This window comes from Budorcas taxicolor, chromosome 11 (genome assembly GCF_023091745.1).
Source record: "Budorcas taxicolor isolate Tak-1 chromosome 11, Takin1.1, whole genome shotgun sequence".
Classification (NCBI taxonomy): Eukaryota; Metazoa; Chordata; class Mammalia; order Artiodactyla; family Bovidae; genus Budorcas; species Budorcas taxicolor.
In genome coordinates this window covers 146,311,755-146,327,573 of record NC_068920.1, presented here as the reverse complement: position 1 = coordinate 146,327,573, position 15,819 = coordinate 146,311,755, and the positions used below count along the sequence as shown (strand labels likewise).

Sequence of the window (15,819 nt, the reverse complement as noted above, 5' to 3'; positions counted from 1 at the left end):
AGCTGATAATGCTCTCATGTAGGTTCTTCCATGTGATTTTCACCAGCACAGCGCCTCCACACAGCTGCCAAGGTAATTTTTATCATCTCCATTTCACTGATGAGAAAAATAAGCCTCAGAGAAAGGAATGCAGTCATAAAACTAACAAGCAGCAGAGAGCTGGTGAAGAGCAAGAGTGGTCGCCACAAGAGCTGGCAACTATCAGCTTCACCCCCAGTGATGACAGTCCCCCACCCCCAAGGCCAAATCCAACCCCGAGGGGCACAGTCTGCAGCAAGAGCACAGCTGTGTCTCCGAGGAACGTGACCCACCGTTCACGTGAAAAGCAAACCGGGGGCTTGTCTCGCCATCAGCACTCTGCTCTTAGGAACCAAGTAACCCTGTCTTTACATCAAACTCTGTTAGCAAATGCAGGGCGAATGTTTTTCAAAATAAAGTCAATGTATGCTTACCTCTATCGTTCCTGTGGCAAACAAGCCATGCACTGAATTTATGTCACAAACATTATTCTCCCTAAAACAGTAAAGCGATAAGGGAGAGAGTTTTAGCATCTGCTTTAGGGGGAAAGTGAAAGTGAAGTCGCTCAGTCCGATTCTTTGCGACCCTGTGCACTGTGGCCCACCAGGCTCCTCCATCCATGGGATTCTCCAGGCAAGACTACTGGAGTGGGTTGCCATTTCCTTCTCCAGGGGATCTTCCCAACTCAGGGATCGAACCCAGGTCTCCCACATTGCAGGCAGGTGCTTTAACCTCTGAGCCAGGGAGGGACACTCAAAAAACTTTCTAAACAAACAGGAACCCACTACTGTGGAGAAGGCGGCAGCCAGCAGATTCTCAATCATCTGCATATGAAAAGCACCAAGGCAGCACAAGGGCCCTGGAGTTTCAGACCACGGGGTGACACCCTACCTGCCAGGGGATGAGACATGGAAGGGCTTGCTTCAAAACCACTATCCTACTGCCACAAGAACAAATTTCTCAATAATTTTCTCCCAAAGCAAAATAACACAGGCTAAAACACACCAATCCAGAGGCTTGACCAGCCTACTGAGTCCACCGTTTCTAGGCTTGAATTTTCTTTTCTCAGCAAAACGCTTTTCACCAACTTCATATGGTCATCATGAGGATTAAATGAAAAAACTATAAAATGCTCAGCACAGTGTCTATAGTTTATAAGACACTCAATAAATATGTTACTATTATAAACAGGAAATTCTGGAAGTAAAGAGCAGATAACTCTTCTATTATTCAAGGATGCATCATGGTGTTACAATTTAAGAAAATAAAATTGGTATTTCAAAGCAATGTGAAAAAAAAAGGTAACAAGAGTTCACCGGTTTTTATCATTACCTGTTCATCCAACCTTTAAAAATCCCTTTCAAAGCAATAAGGAAACTCTAGCAAGCTCTTTATACACCTGCTGCTGCTGCTAAGTCACTTCAGTCATGTCCGACTCTGTGCGACCCCACAGACGGCAGCCCACCAGGCTCCCCCGTCCCTGGGATTCTCCAGGCAAGAACACTGGAGTGGGTTGCCATTTCCTTCTCCAATGCATGAAAGTGAAAAGTCAAAGTGAAGTCGCTCAGTCGTGTCCAACTCTTAGCGACCCCATGGACTGCAGCCCACCAGGCTCCTCCTCCATGGGATTCTCCAGGCAAGAGTACTGGAGTGGGGTGCCATTGCCTTCTCCACTTTATATACCTAGATGAAAAGTAATCGAGCTTCCACTCCATACTAGCTGTGTGACCTTAAACAAGCTACTTACCTCTGAGTTTCAGCTGTACTATTTGTAAAATGGTGGTAATAACAGAACCTATACTGTAAAATTTTGCTATAAGCTTCAAATGAATGAATATATATATAATCCTGAATAAAGACTGGCACACAGTAAGCGCTTTCACTACTGTGTTGCTGTTGCTACTACTCAGTATTAACATTATGACAGATTCATTCCTAAAATATTTCTCTATGAATAAAACAAAAGTAAAGACTATAACACATGATAAAAAGAAAACATGAAAAAATCTTAAATGTCCACTAGCAAAAACATAAAAAATAAAATTAAAAAAAATGTTACTCTGAGTAAATTCAAAATTTCCCTGTAAGAGAAAATATCAGAAAATTAAAATCATGAATGAAAATTTAAAGAACACAGCAAAAAACAATAACTGAATTTCTGAGGTGAGTTAAAACCTTTCTGGATAGATACAAAAAAAAATTTTTTTTTTAAATTTTAAGACATCACCAGGTCTTTTAGCGATTTTTTTTGTGCATGTAGGAGAAAATTTAACATTACTCTTTTACCTAAGCTGCCCAGAGAGCTCTGATTAAATGCAACACAGGCTATGTGACAACAAACTGGGAGTCTGGCTCCATCTCCTGGCCGAAATAAATACAGTAGGATTCTTATAACAACACTCACGCAGCATCCGTCTGTAGAGGGTTCAGGTACCGTCCTTGTTCCAAGTTTAATCTATAAACTTCAGAGCTGCCAAACAATGAAAGGGTTAAAAATCCAGTAAACTAAAGGAACTTTTCTTCAAGTAAGTATAATTTTTAGAAACGTATCTGTCATAAGGCATCGCTTCCCACTGTGAAACTGATACAAAAATGTACTCTAAACCTAAAAGATAATGACCTTATTTGTAAATTTGTTCATGCATAAGGGTGATTTCAACCATCCATGTGCCAAGGAAAAATTATGAAGTTGTTAAGTAGAATATTATTTACAAATAACAGGAGAATAGGAGATCCAAAATGCATCTATAAGTGTATATAAGAACAAGACTACAATGAAATAACAGCAAAATACTAACAAGGGCTTTCTCTGGGTGGCATAATTATAGGACAGGTGACTTTTCTCCTTATTCTTTTTCATGTTTTCTCAGTTTTCTAAAATGGATAATCATAAAGAAGGTAGCATTTAAGAATAATGTTTTACAATGCATGCAATGGGGCTAAGATACTGACTTTCCACCACCGTCACCCTACTGGGTCACCATGTCTCTAGATTTAGAGCCCCATGCCAATGAAAGTCAAGGATGTGACTCTTAAATGAGCCGGTCACTTTGGAACTACACCCTTTGAGCAACCACAAGGCAGGGATAATGTCTTAGTCTTCTTTTAATCCCTCTCCTCCATTTTAAGAATAGAAATCATTTGGGAAGCTGGAAAGGAGAAAACAAAGGGTGATTAGACCCAATACCTTGCGCCAACAAAGTACAAGTCACAGGATGGATAATGGTAAGAGAAATCTCGCCCAAACTTTGGTATTCTGGTTTTGTAGTAGAAACCTGATTGTGAATGGAATTCGATGTATCTATCATTATGCAGGAAGACAATCTGAAAATGAAAAAAGAAAATTAGTTTGCTTAGGTTTCTAGATAAACTGTTTATTTCATCATCAGTGAAACTGGCAAAGCAAGTAAAACTCTCATTTTGTCCTTTTCCTTGCTCTCTGTAAACACAAGTGTGTAAACACAACTCACCATCATAGCTAAGAAATATGTTAAGAATCAACCTCTCCATTAGTTACTTAATGCCTTCCTGCATTCTAGATAGGTTTTTTGGCAAGCTTTACCTTGTAACTGAAAGACTTACAAGCAAATTTATCAGTATCTAGAGAAAATATATCATAAAATTGAATATTCCAAAACATATGATAAATAGCTCCCACAGGCTATAGAAACTGTTTTCCATAGCTGCCAAAACTGAAGACAATATATAAAACATACCAGCTCTGAAATTTCAATTTTCCTTCACAATGACACCTGACATCACTAAAAATTTTTCATTTTGAATTTAATAAGGCACTTCTATTGACAACTCTGTAACTGCTGAAAATGACCACAGAGCTGAAAGACACATTAATGGCACCAAAAAAGAAAAAAAGCAAATGTAAGCATATAAGCTGTGTCTTGAACTGCTTCAGTATATACCACAACCACTTACTTGCACAGTTAAGAATATTAAACAAACAACCTGCTATTGTATTTTTCATATATGAATAAGAAACTGAAAGCAAGCTGGCAAACAATACTACTTTAAATGCAATAATGAAAATCACACATCTAGGATATAAGGTGGTCTAAAAAGATGACAGCTACCAATTCTTAAAAATATAGGTAATGTCTTATTCATACATGCTATGGAAAACTTATTTTGATATCAGACTTGCCAAAGAGTGTCTCCATCCCTGCTGTCACATTCACAAGACAAACTGAACAGATATTAATAGCAAAGAATAGATCTTATTTTACTGCGTGCTGCTGCTGCTGCATAGCCACTTCAAATTTAACCATGGAAATACCATAAAAACACTTATCATAAAAATAAACTCCACTCATTCATTTCTTGAGCACAGGCAGTACAAAGCAATGCTATAAAACATACCTTTGAATAGTCATCAGACAAAGTTTCAAAGGTGACAACTGAAAAATAAGTAGTAGTAAGAAAAATATAATTCTCAATATTTTTAATAAAATTGATGCAAGATTCTAATTCAACACAAATATACAAACACTGGGTTCCGCTTCCTTTTTTGCCATCCACATACAACAAGAACAAAGATGTCATACTATATTGCCCTCAAAACTCCAAGTGGAAAGTTAAACGTTTTATAGTTTCTTAATACAGATCAGCTACATTTTCTATAGAACTGAAGCAAATTAGATAATAAATTCACAAAATATAATGATTTGTAAATTTTGCCACAGTTTTTCTGAGATGTTCAAAGTGAAATAACAAACATTAAAAGCTCAAAAATGTTTGCTTGAAAATGTTTGCTTTTTACTCATTCACAGTATACCTGTTAAACAAAACTAAAGAGTGAAAACAGTTACTATTAGCAGCACATGGAGTTTGTATTGCTTTTTTTAAAATAAGAGTGAAACAAGTTAGGAGAATACAAATTCCATTAATGTCTTTTCCCTCACCTCAAACATGGGGCCATCTCCATGTTGGAGATGAACTTCCCCATCTCAACCTGCCCTGGTACCAGGCAGAATTCTAAGAACGACCCCACTGACCTTCCCCCGGGTACGGTCCCCTGCTCTGGAGAGTGTGGGTAGACCCTGTCAACATGAGGATACACCACTCTTGTGAGTACGTCATATTTTATGGCAAAGCTGAGATTGATAATTCTCCCAAGCCCTTTAAAAACAGTGAGTGTTTTCTCCAGCTGGAAGAAGAGGCAGATTTAGAGCACAAGGAATTGCTGCTGGCTTGAAGGAGGCAGAGACCAGGTGAGGCACACAGGGGCCTCCAGAAGAAGAGTGTGGCCCCCCAGCTCACAGCCAGCAGCAAGTAGGACCTCAACCCAACAACCACAACAAACTGCGTTCTGCCAACCACCTGTAAGTTTGAAAAAAGATCCTGCCCAGGGCCTGTGGAAGAGTCCCATCCCGCTGACACCATGAGGTCAGTCCTAAGCACAGGACACAGGTGAGCCTGCAGGGACTTCACCTACAGAGCTATGAGTAATGAAATGAATTTTCAAAGCTGCCACATTTACTGTAACTAATACACAACCCATACCCAGCTTAAAAAGGAGAAAAGTACCCAAATATAAAAACTATTTTCGTGAATTCAAATATAATCTCTTACCTTCTGAATCCAAACACCTTTCAAACTTCAAGGATAACTGGTAGGTGTCATAACATCGAACTCGAGGTTTATATGTTCCTATAAAAAATTCGATGGGCTGTAAAATCTAAAGGACATACTTTTTATTACCAATATCCTGCAGACATGTTGATTATACTTTTTGTTTAGCGGTTAAGTAGGATAATTATAAGCTTACCAAACAAAAAGAATTTAAAAGCAGCCCTTTCCAACATGTGAAGGGAAAAATGAGCAAAGGATATAAACAAGGAAGACACAGAAAATGAAATACAAATAACTAATAAACTTCACAAATATTCTAATAAAGTAGGTTTTTTAAAAACTAGTTTTTGTCTATCAAATGGCCAAGATGAAAAATTGGTTAATATTTGCATTTAGGTGGGTATTAAAAAAAAATCTACTCTCATACTTTGGTAACAAGCATGAAAGTGAAAGTTTGAAAGTGTTAGTTGCTCAGTCATGTCCAACTCTGCAATCCCATGGACTGTAGCCCGCCGGGCTCCTCTGTCCATGGAATTCTCTAGGCAAGAATACTAGAGTGGGTTGCCATTCCCTTTTCCAGGGGATCTTCCCAACTCAGGGATCGAACCTGGGTCTTCCGCACTGCAGGCATATTCTTTGCTGTTTGAGCCACCAGGAAAGTACAGTGACAAGTTTAAATTGTTACAAATTCTTTGAAGGACAATCTGGCAGTATTTGTAAAATATGTGATATTTTTACATCTTAAATCTTTATTTCAATTTATACAAATTAATTCTACAGAAACACACCCATAAGCGTACCAAAGACAAGAAGAATGTTCACTGAAGCATTATTTACAAATGGCCAAAAGATGAAAGTAAATTAAATGTCCACTGAGAGGGAAATGGTTATGTAAATGATGGTAAATCATTATATAACTTATAAAGAGGATAACACAGACCTGTAACCACTGACATGGAAGCTGTCAAAACACAGTATGAAGTGAAACGCAGAGTGAGTGCAGCAAGAGGGGTGAGCCCTGCAGGGTGATGCTCGTAATATTAATACAATCCGGCTTCCGTAAAACTCAACTGTGACAGTGCTAGTCCTCTGCACAAAAATCGACGGAGGAATAAGCACAGTGACACTTGGTATATTTTAAAACAATTTTAGGGTCTTTCCCATTTTCTCCTGTGTATTTCTGTTACTTTTTGTTTATAAGATTATCACATTTGCAATTAGGAAAAGACTGATTTTTAAAACCAGTAAGGATATCTCTATATCTAAAAATTTCTTAGCCATGCCCTACTGCATGTGGGAAATTAGTTCCCCAAGCTGGGATCAAACTCATGCCCCATGCAGTGGAAGCACAGAGACTTAACCACTGGACCATCAGGGAAGTTCATAAACCAATGAGGATACTTCTAAAAGAAAGTGATGAAGTAGTCTCATATGTTCTGACATGCATCAAAGCCCAAGATCTCACTTAAAAATAGTACACAGTATAGCCGGGCTTCCCAGGTGGCACTAGTGGTAAGGAACCCACCTTCCAATGTAGGAGATGTGAGAGAGAAGGATTTGATCCCTGGGTCGGGAAGATCCCCTGGAGTAGGAAATGGCAACCCACTCCAGTATTCTTGCTTGGGAAATCCCATGGACCAAGGAGCCTGGGGGGCTCCAGTCCACAAGGTCACAAAGAGTCAGACGTGACTGAGTGACTGAGTGACTGAGCACACACATTACAGTGCGATACATGTACACATACATACTCTCTACGTAATATACATGTTCTATATAATCTACAATTGTAGTCTCTATCCTGAACATAAAACTGGAGGCTAAGAAACAGGGATAGTGTTAGTAATGAGACAACCACTGACACAGAACAAAAGAGAATGGCATGTAGATGTACAAAAGTTCTGTCAAAGAAGAAAGTGGTTGGAAAAGAGATATAGATGAATGTTAAGCCAAAAACAACAATAAAAAGTAAGTGGACAATATCTAGAATATATGGAGCAAAATCACAACCAAAAATGGTTGAGTAATGTTGCTGTAAAGGACAAAACATTAAAAGTTCCCTATATTTTATGTTTTTTTCATACTGATGAATTATTGCTAACACGAGGTCTTAGTAGCATAAGAAATACTAGTACATGATTGAGAAAATCATTATGATAAAAATGACCTTTCCTGGAACTCACACTCCTTGTCGGTGGGAGTATAAAATGATCTGACTACTCTGGAAAAATACCTAGCAGGTTCTCATCAAACTAAATACACGCCTACCCTATGACCCAGCAACGTCCTCAAAACAGACTTGTATGAGATGGTTTATAATGCTTTATCAGTAACAGCCAAATAATGAAAAGAGCCCAGATGTCCATCAACTGAAGAATAAACAGAGTGTGGCATATTCCTCGAAGGAAATATCGCTTGGTAACAGCAACAAAAAAAGAACTATTCACACATATAATGACATGAATGAATCTGAAATACAAAGTCCTAGGTGAAATAGGTCTTACACAAAAAGAATACATAGTACATGATTGCATTTATATAAGAGTCTATTTAAAACAGGCTAAATGTGTCTGTAGGGAAAAAGTAAATCACAGAGAGGGGCCTGGCTACACATGAGTCGGGGCAGGGAGTGACTGTGAGGAGACTGTTCTGGGTGGAAGGAAAGTTCTGGATCTTGCTGGGGGTTTGGGCTACACAGGTATATACATTTGTTCAAACTCATCAAAATTATTTACTTATGCAAATTTTTTTAAAAAGCCATAAACAAATAGTGAACTCTAGTTAATGACATACACACTGAGGTATTTAGGGGTGAAAGATACTAATATCTGCAACTTACTCTGAAAAGCATCTAAACACAGGGTAGACGGATGGATGGCAGAAAGATGGGACAGACGGGTGATAAAGCAAACACAGCAAACTATTGAAGCATCAAGGTGACAGGTAAATGGCTGTTCACTGTACAATTTTTCCAGTATTTCTGTATGTTTGAAATTTTTTAATAATAAAATATTAGAATAATTTTCCCTTTTCCTCCAAAGCATTTCCTGGTATGAAACATATATTAAATTATAACAAAAACGATGCTTACCAGTTGCTAAAATATACTGCCCATCTTTTGATACCTTAATAGTGGTACAAACAGTAGGCATTTCAAAATCCTGAATAAGTTCAATTCTCCTACGGATATCTGCAAAGAAAGAAAATACATAACTGGTTTAATGGTCACGTGCTTATTCTGTGTCACAGGAGAGAGATTTTGGAGCAGTCCCTATAAACAACAAAAACCCAGTGCCTCCCAGCCTTGGGAAGGCACCAACACAGCCCCACTACACAGCAAGATTTTCTCTCAGCTCCTGCCTTATTTTTCTAAACTATTTTATTTGTACTTTTCAAAAAGCAAAGAGTATCACCATTAATGGGGGGAAAAAATGTCCATAATAGTGCATTAAGCATCCAGTTTCAAGCCCCGGATTAAGGGGGACAGAATAAACATTAAACCACTACTGTTATTCAATGATGGATCATGGCTAAATAATAAGCTTAAACCTTTAAAATCTTTTAAAATTTATATAAGAACCTGGTACCAAGCTGCCTTTCGCCTCTCCTTGGCAGCACTGATCTGCAGCCAATAGGATCCAGGCTAGAGAAGACTTACAGCAACCTCTCTGGGTTAAAACACTAAGATGGACTCTCAAAAATGGGTTCCCTAACACAAGGGGGTGTGGTTTCTGGCTGGCTGCTGTATGTGCCCTCTACAAGGACCGCATATGACTGTCCAGCCCCTCACTGCCTCGGTCACTAAACCTGAACCTAAGATTTGAACCGGCTAAGGAGGAGTGGGCCACACAGCTTGGAAGACAGGGATAGTTTTGAGGTGGGTTAGAAAGTAGTCAGTGAACTACATTTTTCCTCTAAATAATCTGAGTCTGTTTGCTTACACACTTGAACACTGGAGTGGCAAAGAGAGAAACAGAAGAAATCAGAATCAGTAAGCACTGAGAAAGCAGCAACTGCTTTTTTCCTTTGATTTAAAGTTTTAATTTTCTAATTTAAAAAATTAAATTATTTATCATTTTTGTTTGCGCTGGGTCTTCTGTGCTGAGCACAGGCTTTCTATAGCTGCAGCGAGAGAGGGCTACTCCCTAGGTGTAGACTTCTCGTTGCTGTGACTTCTCTTGTTGTGGAGCACGGGTTCTAGGTGCACGTGCTCAAGAGTTGTCGCGAAGGGGCTTGGTTGCTCCACTGCATGTTCTGGATCTTCCTGAACCAGGGATCAAACCCACATCCTCTGCGTTACAAGGCGGATTCTTAACCACTAGACCACCAGGGAGGTCCTTAATTTTCTAATTTTATAGATACTATATAAAGCCTACTTTTCCAAGATGCTTGCTTTGAGGTATTTATCTCACATCCAGAAACCCCTCCATTATCTTAGGTCTCTGATTCGTAGAAAATAACTTGAACAAAATATATGGGAAGTTAATCATTCTTCATACATAACAAGTTGTAACAGAGAAAATTTAATAAAAGTCTGTCTGAAATGATTTAAGTTAAAAACTGATCTTACAAGCCTATCTTCCCTGCTGTCATAACTTAAAGAATAAAAATCTTCTACAATGATCTTTCAGGGTTCATGTTTATATGTCCTGTATATAAAATTACTTTGTTCAGAAAAAAAAAGGTCCAACGTCTCTATATCTCAAAAACTGACAGATGGATTTAACAAACGGAAAAAGATTTTAACATGCTGGAAAATAAAGCAATTACGGAACCTAGGACAGCTAGTCCTTCTAGGATTGCTTCAGTGGGTATGGCAAGACGGTAAGGCCCTGGTCAGTCCGTTAACCTGAGTCATTTCTCAGCATTATTTATGCAGCTGGGGAGCTTTACGAGTGAGTCTCCTTCAGACAAAGAGCCAGCTGGCTTACTGCTTACTTTAAAGGCAGTGGACCCCTATATTCATGCCTACTGCATGCAGAGCACCCATCTGGGCCACCCTGAGTGCCCCCTGGGACTCTGGGCAGGGAAGTGACGGAAGAATGATGGTGTTCACACTATTTGCTGTGCCACATGACGCATGGGGTCCTCGTCTCTGACCCAGGAGTCTTATGACTTCTGCCATCATCCATGAAACAGTAAGAGGCTTAACTGACTGCCATGTGAGTAGGTGAAAATCAAACCCCACGCCCACAGGTGACTGTATTTACCACAACAAAAGTTTTCTTCACAGGGAAAGGGCAAGAATGTTTATTTCCCACTGCACGAATTCCACTGTTTTTCTGAACCTTCACTTAAATATAACAATAAGTGAGTAAAAGCATTATAATAGGGATCACAAATATGGCTGAAATGGAAAAAAAAAAAATTATACTCACCGACATCTTTCTTCTGAAGTGCCCTCTTCTTCCTGTCAGAAAGCCACTTAAAGAAAGCGGAGACTTCATTTTAAAACACATTTACTTGAATTGTCTCTCTGCTTACAAAAAATAATACATGCTCATATTTAAAAACTGAAACTTAAAGGAATATGTAAGATAGAAAAGGAAAATACTCTGTAATCCTAACCCTACTGTTACATCCTGCCATATAGGTTTTTTCCTGGTATGCATTTTCCTATACTAGACAATAAATTTTAAGAACTACCATATTTTTACACAAGAGAAAACTAGTTCATCTAAATCAACCTAAGGGAAAGCAGTAAGCCTCAAATCATATGGGCTATAACTAATATATGGAACCACTTGAAGTGAAATTTTAAAAAGCAAAACATTAAATGAAGAAACTATCTCAAATAAATATATTTTTTACAAAACAAAAAACTAGATAAATAGCTAAGACTTGATGATAAAGAAATGATACTTTTAAAACTCATTCACAGACACCACATTTTGTTCCGTAATTACTATACCTTATTTTAGCTAGCAATTTAAATCCACTGCATGAACAGGTCCAATGATGAAGCACCATAAAGTACAATTACCTTAAAGCAGTGGTTTTCAAACAGGGGCAATTTTGCCTCCAAAGGGCATCTGGCAATTCTTAAAGCATATTTGGTTGGCACAATGGGATGGGGTGGGCACTCTTGGCATCTAGTGGGTAGAGGTCAGGGATGCTGCCAAACCTCCTACAACGCACAGGACAGCCTGTACGCTAAGCATTGTCCCTCCCAAAATGTCAATAATCACAAGGTTAAAAAAACATATGCTCAAGAAATCAAAGAAAACCAAGAGAAAGATTAACAGATACCATTTCTAAAAGCACAAACCCAATGTACAGCCCATGTTAGATACCAGACATTATAATCTTTAGGGCTCTTTGGTCACACAGACCCACCCCTAAAGACACTCACTGTGATGTGTGATACCTGAGGAAGGGTGGACACTGGAACACATGTCACTCTTTGAAGGGCCTGAGTCCGAGTCAGAGTTCTCCTCCTGCTTTTGTCTTCAGAGCACTGATTTGTGGGTTTATACTAGTCTTTGTGATTATATTGTTCTGATTTCATTTGAGGCAATAATGTTTCAACTAGAGGTGATGTTAAACTGTATTTCTGGGCACTCGACATGTCCTTTTACATCAAACTAACGCAAGCAAAGGGCTTCCCTGGTGGCTCAGTGGTAAAGAATCCACCTGCCAATGCAGGAGACTTGTGTTCGATCCCTGGGTCGGAAAGATCCCCTGGAGAAGGAAATGGCAACCCATTCCAATATTCTTGCCTGGGAAACCCCACGGACAGAGAAGACTGGTGGGCTGCAGTCCACAGGGTTGCAAAGAGTTGGAAACAACTGAGCAACTAAACAACAAAAGACAAGCAAAACAGAGGTGTATTACCAGGGCCTCTCCTTTAATAGGGTATTCAATTTCTCTTCTCAGAAGTTATGCTCAAGAGGAGGCCAGTTCACTCAACAGCTGGTCTCATACATCATGAAAAGTGAAGGTGAAGGTCTCTCAGTTGTGTCTGACTCTGTGACCCCATGGACTATACAGTCCATAATACTGGAGTGGGTAGCCTTTCCCTTCTCCAGGGTATCTTCCTGACCCGGGGATTGAACCCAGGTCTCCCACATTGCAGATTCTTTACCAGCTGAGTCACCACGGAAGCCCAAGAATACTGAAGTGGGTAGCCTATCCCTTCTCTAGTGGATCTTCCCATCCCGGGAATCGAACAGGGGTCTCCTGCATTGCAGGCGGATTCTTTACCAACTGAGCTATGAGGGAAGCCCAATGCTATGATTCCCATTCTATGAGGGATGCTCATACATCATGACCATGGGGCAAAGAGAAGGGGATGGAAACTGCCTTCTAAATGGGAGCCTGGGGCCTTAAAGGGCCAGAAATTCTGTACCACAGTGATGACAGGAAGCAAAGACAATTCATGCTGGAGTTTCTGTACAAACTGACAGCACACTAGACAGAGTCTGTCCGGTACAAGAATGAATCAGGCTAAGTTTTAAAAATTCACCAAAGACCTGAAAGTTGTCACTGATTCCGGGCATCCTCTTTGTGTTCTATAAAATCACCGCTAATAGAGAATGGCACTTTACCAATGCCAAATAATTTAACCTGAAACCCAGCAAAAGAGCTCCGGAGATGCTGATGACTTAAATCTCGCACTGGACAGGCACCCTGCCGTCACAGGGGGGAGAAAAAAAAAAACTCTAGTGGATCTTACATTTGAAGTAGGTAGAGCAAAATGTGCTCAATTCTCCATTTCAACTATCAGCAACACGGTGCCCCCAGTCATTCAGACCCAAACCCTAACAGTCCTCTCTGGATTCTTTCCTTCTCTTCACCTCAACTCCCTACCGCTACTAAACCCACTAGCAAGCGCCACTAGCCTATCTCCAAAACACCTCTTTTACCCCACCAAGTCTTAGTATCTCCTTTGCCACCATCCTAGCCCAAGCATCAGTCTCTCAGCTGGACCATCTAACTCATCCCCACTCACTCTCCCCAGCTGCAGTAATCTGACATGGAGTAGCCAGTTTGAAACCCAACAATAGCTTCCATAGGCATTAAGAATAAAACCCTAACTTTCTACCTGAGCCTACAAGGCCCATCTCTTCAGTCTCATCTGGCCCCCCTCTCCCACCCCACTGAGCATTCCACAGCCACCACCGTGGTGCTTCTGTGTCTCCAATGTGCCAAGTGCATTCCATTGCAGGTCACTGACACCTGTTCTCTCAGCACAAAAAAACTCTTTTCCCCTTATCACCACAAGACTCCATCCTTTTCATCGTCTAAGTTTCTGCTCAAAGGTTGCCTCTTGCAGAGAAGACTGCCCTCAAGGCTTTAGTCCAAACCACTTTCTCTGAACACTTCATCCACAAGAGCTCTCTTATAGACACTCAGCATCCAAAGCACTTATCGGTATCTGAAGTTGTTCTATTTGCTTACTTCTTACCTTTTTCTCCAACAGGAAACCATATCTGACCAGTTCATCACGTATCCCAACACTTAGCTCAGGGCTGCCTGCACGTACTCACGTCCCAGGAAATGCACGGAGGAGAAGAACAAACTGAGAGGGATCGTGCTGTGTGACAGCTCGAGGAGTTATTTAACCTGAATTCTAAGAAGAAACCGATCCTTGGCTCCAAACCTTTTAGGGTCGGACACAAGAAAAAAGCTACACTGATTCTGATTTCCAACGGCAGAACTCAGACCAATGGTAGCATGTAGGAAGGGCCATGTTTTAAAAACAACTGTTTAACAAGTAGTCTCAAGTGGAAAAGAGCTTCTGCCAAATTTTCTTCTCACTGGTAGTGCTTCCACGGTGGCCTGACCATCACTCTTAAGAAATAACATTGAAGCGTCAGAGCCTAGGTGTGTGACCCCTGGACAAGTCACCTTTTCCCTCCCTGGAACTTTGCATATTTCTAACAAGAAAAGATTGCAAGAGAATCGCTGACTTTCCAAGCCCCTTCCAGTTTTGGCGTCTAAAGACTCAATAATATCAAGTTAACTTCAACAAGGTTCAAAAATGTGTCCATGTCATAAATTCTGCAGCTGCAAAGCCTGCATTTCCCTTCACTGCTGTATTTCTAGAACTTGGCATATAACAGAAATTCAAGAACAGCTGAAAAAAGTGAAAGTGTTAGTCGCTCAGTCCTATCCGGCTTTTTTGCGACCCCAGGGACTGTAGCCCACCAGTTCCTCAGTCCGTGGGATTCTCCAGACAACAACAATGGAGTGGGTTGCCCTTCCCTTCTCTAAGGGATGTTCCGGATCCAGGGGTCAAACCTGGATTTCCCGCATTGTAGGCATATCCTTTACCGTCTGAGCCACCAGGGAAGCTGATGAGGGGCATTTAAACGGGGGAGAAATATCTGTCAACCAAACTGTCCACGTTTTCCTCCTTGGTTGTAGCAGCGGCTCTGAACATCCATACAAGTCCAAAGGGACACTTCCTCTGTCTAGAGAACTTTCCCCCAAAATAGTTCAAGAAAAACTCATCCATCCTGATTATCCCGAGGCCCAATTTCTGGCGTGGTAACAGCACGGTCGTCGTCTCCCAGCACCGATCAGCTTCCCCAGGTACCACCCCTCGCCTCTGAGCCTCCCCGAGACCGGGGCCGGCCCGAGGCCAGCAGAAACTGCCAGGGACGGAGCGGAGGAGACAGGGGCCTCCGCGAGGAGGAGGACCCGACCTGACTCACCTCGGGAAGGGACTTGCCGCAGCTGAGACTGTAAATCTTCACCTCGTTGAGGCTGGAGACCTGCATGGCGGCGCCGAGGAAGCAACAATCCCGGTTCCTGTCCGGGACCCTCTCCCCGCGGAGCAAGGGAGCATCAGAAACTTAAGAAAGCCTCCCGGTGCCGCTGAGCAGCGTGAGGCGCGAGTGCCGGCGCTGGGTGATTACGCACTTCCGGGTGCCGGGGGAAAGGGAAAAAAATGGCCGACTCCGGAAGTGACGGAATTAGGGGAGAGGATCCGGTGAGGCTTTCGGAGAGATGGCAGCGCCCTTGGAGACGTGTGAAGGTGGGGAGGGCCGAAACCACTCTCCCTCCTCATGGCAGAGAGACGCAGAAAGCTCTTAGGGTCGCTGCCCGGGCCGAAGCGTCGAGGTACCCCCGGAGGGCGTGGCTGGACGGGCGGAGGAAGCCTTCGGGAATGGGGCGGGGGGCTCCCAGTCAATGAAGCCAAGTAGAGAAGGAGACCTGTGAGCAAATGCGGAGTAGCAGTAAAATTCCGTTCTCACCGGTGTTTCTGCAACC

The 15,819-nt window shown here is 41.3% G+C and overlaps 1 protein-coding gene across 1 annotated transcript in view; it reads right to left on the bottom strand.

Annotated features, from left to right (window-relative positions):
- NOL10 (nucleolar protein 10) overlaps window positions 1-15,405 on the bottom strand; it is a 93,083-nt gene extending 77,678 nt beyond the window's left edge. The window contains exons 1-8 of the mRNA XM_052648217.1: window positions 15,261-15,405; window positions 10,980-11,025; window positions 8,693-8,791; window positions 5,605-5,682; window positions 4,393-4,430; window positions 3,206-3,342; window positions 2,423-2,488; window positions 453-513 (exon numbers count right to left, since the gene is read on the bottom strand). Coding sequence (XP_052504177.1) covers window positions 453-513; window positions 2,423-2,488; window positions 3,206-3,342; window positions 4,393-4,430; window positions 5,605-5,682; window positions 8,693-8,791; window positions 10,980-11,025; window positions 15,261-15,326 — 591 coding nt within the window. The 5' untranslated portion in view covers window positions 15,327-15,405. The remainder of the gene's footprint in view (window positions 1-452; window positions 514-2,422; window positions 2,489-3,205; window positions 3,343-4,392; window positions 4,431-5,604; window positions 5,683-8,692; window positions 8,792-10,979; window positions 11,026-15,260) is intronic.
- Window positions 15,406-15,819: the final 414 nt, after the last annotated feature.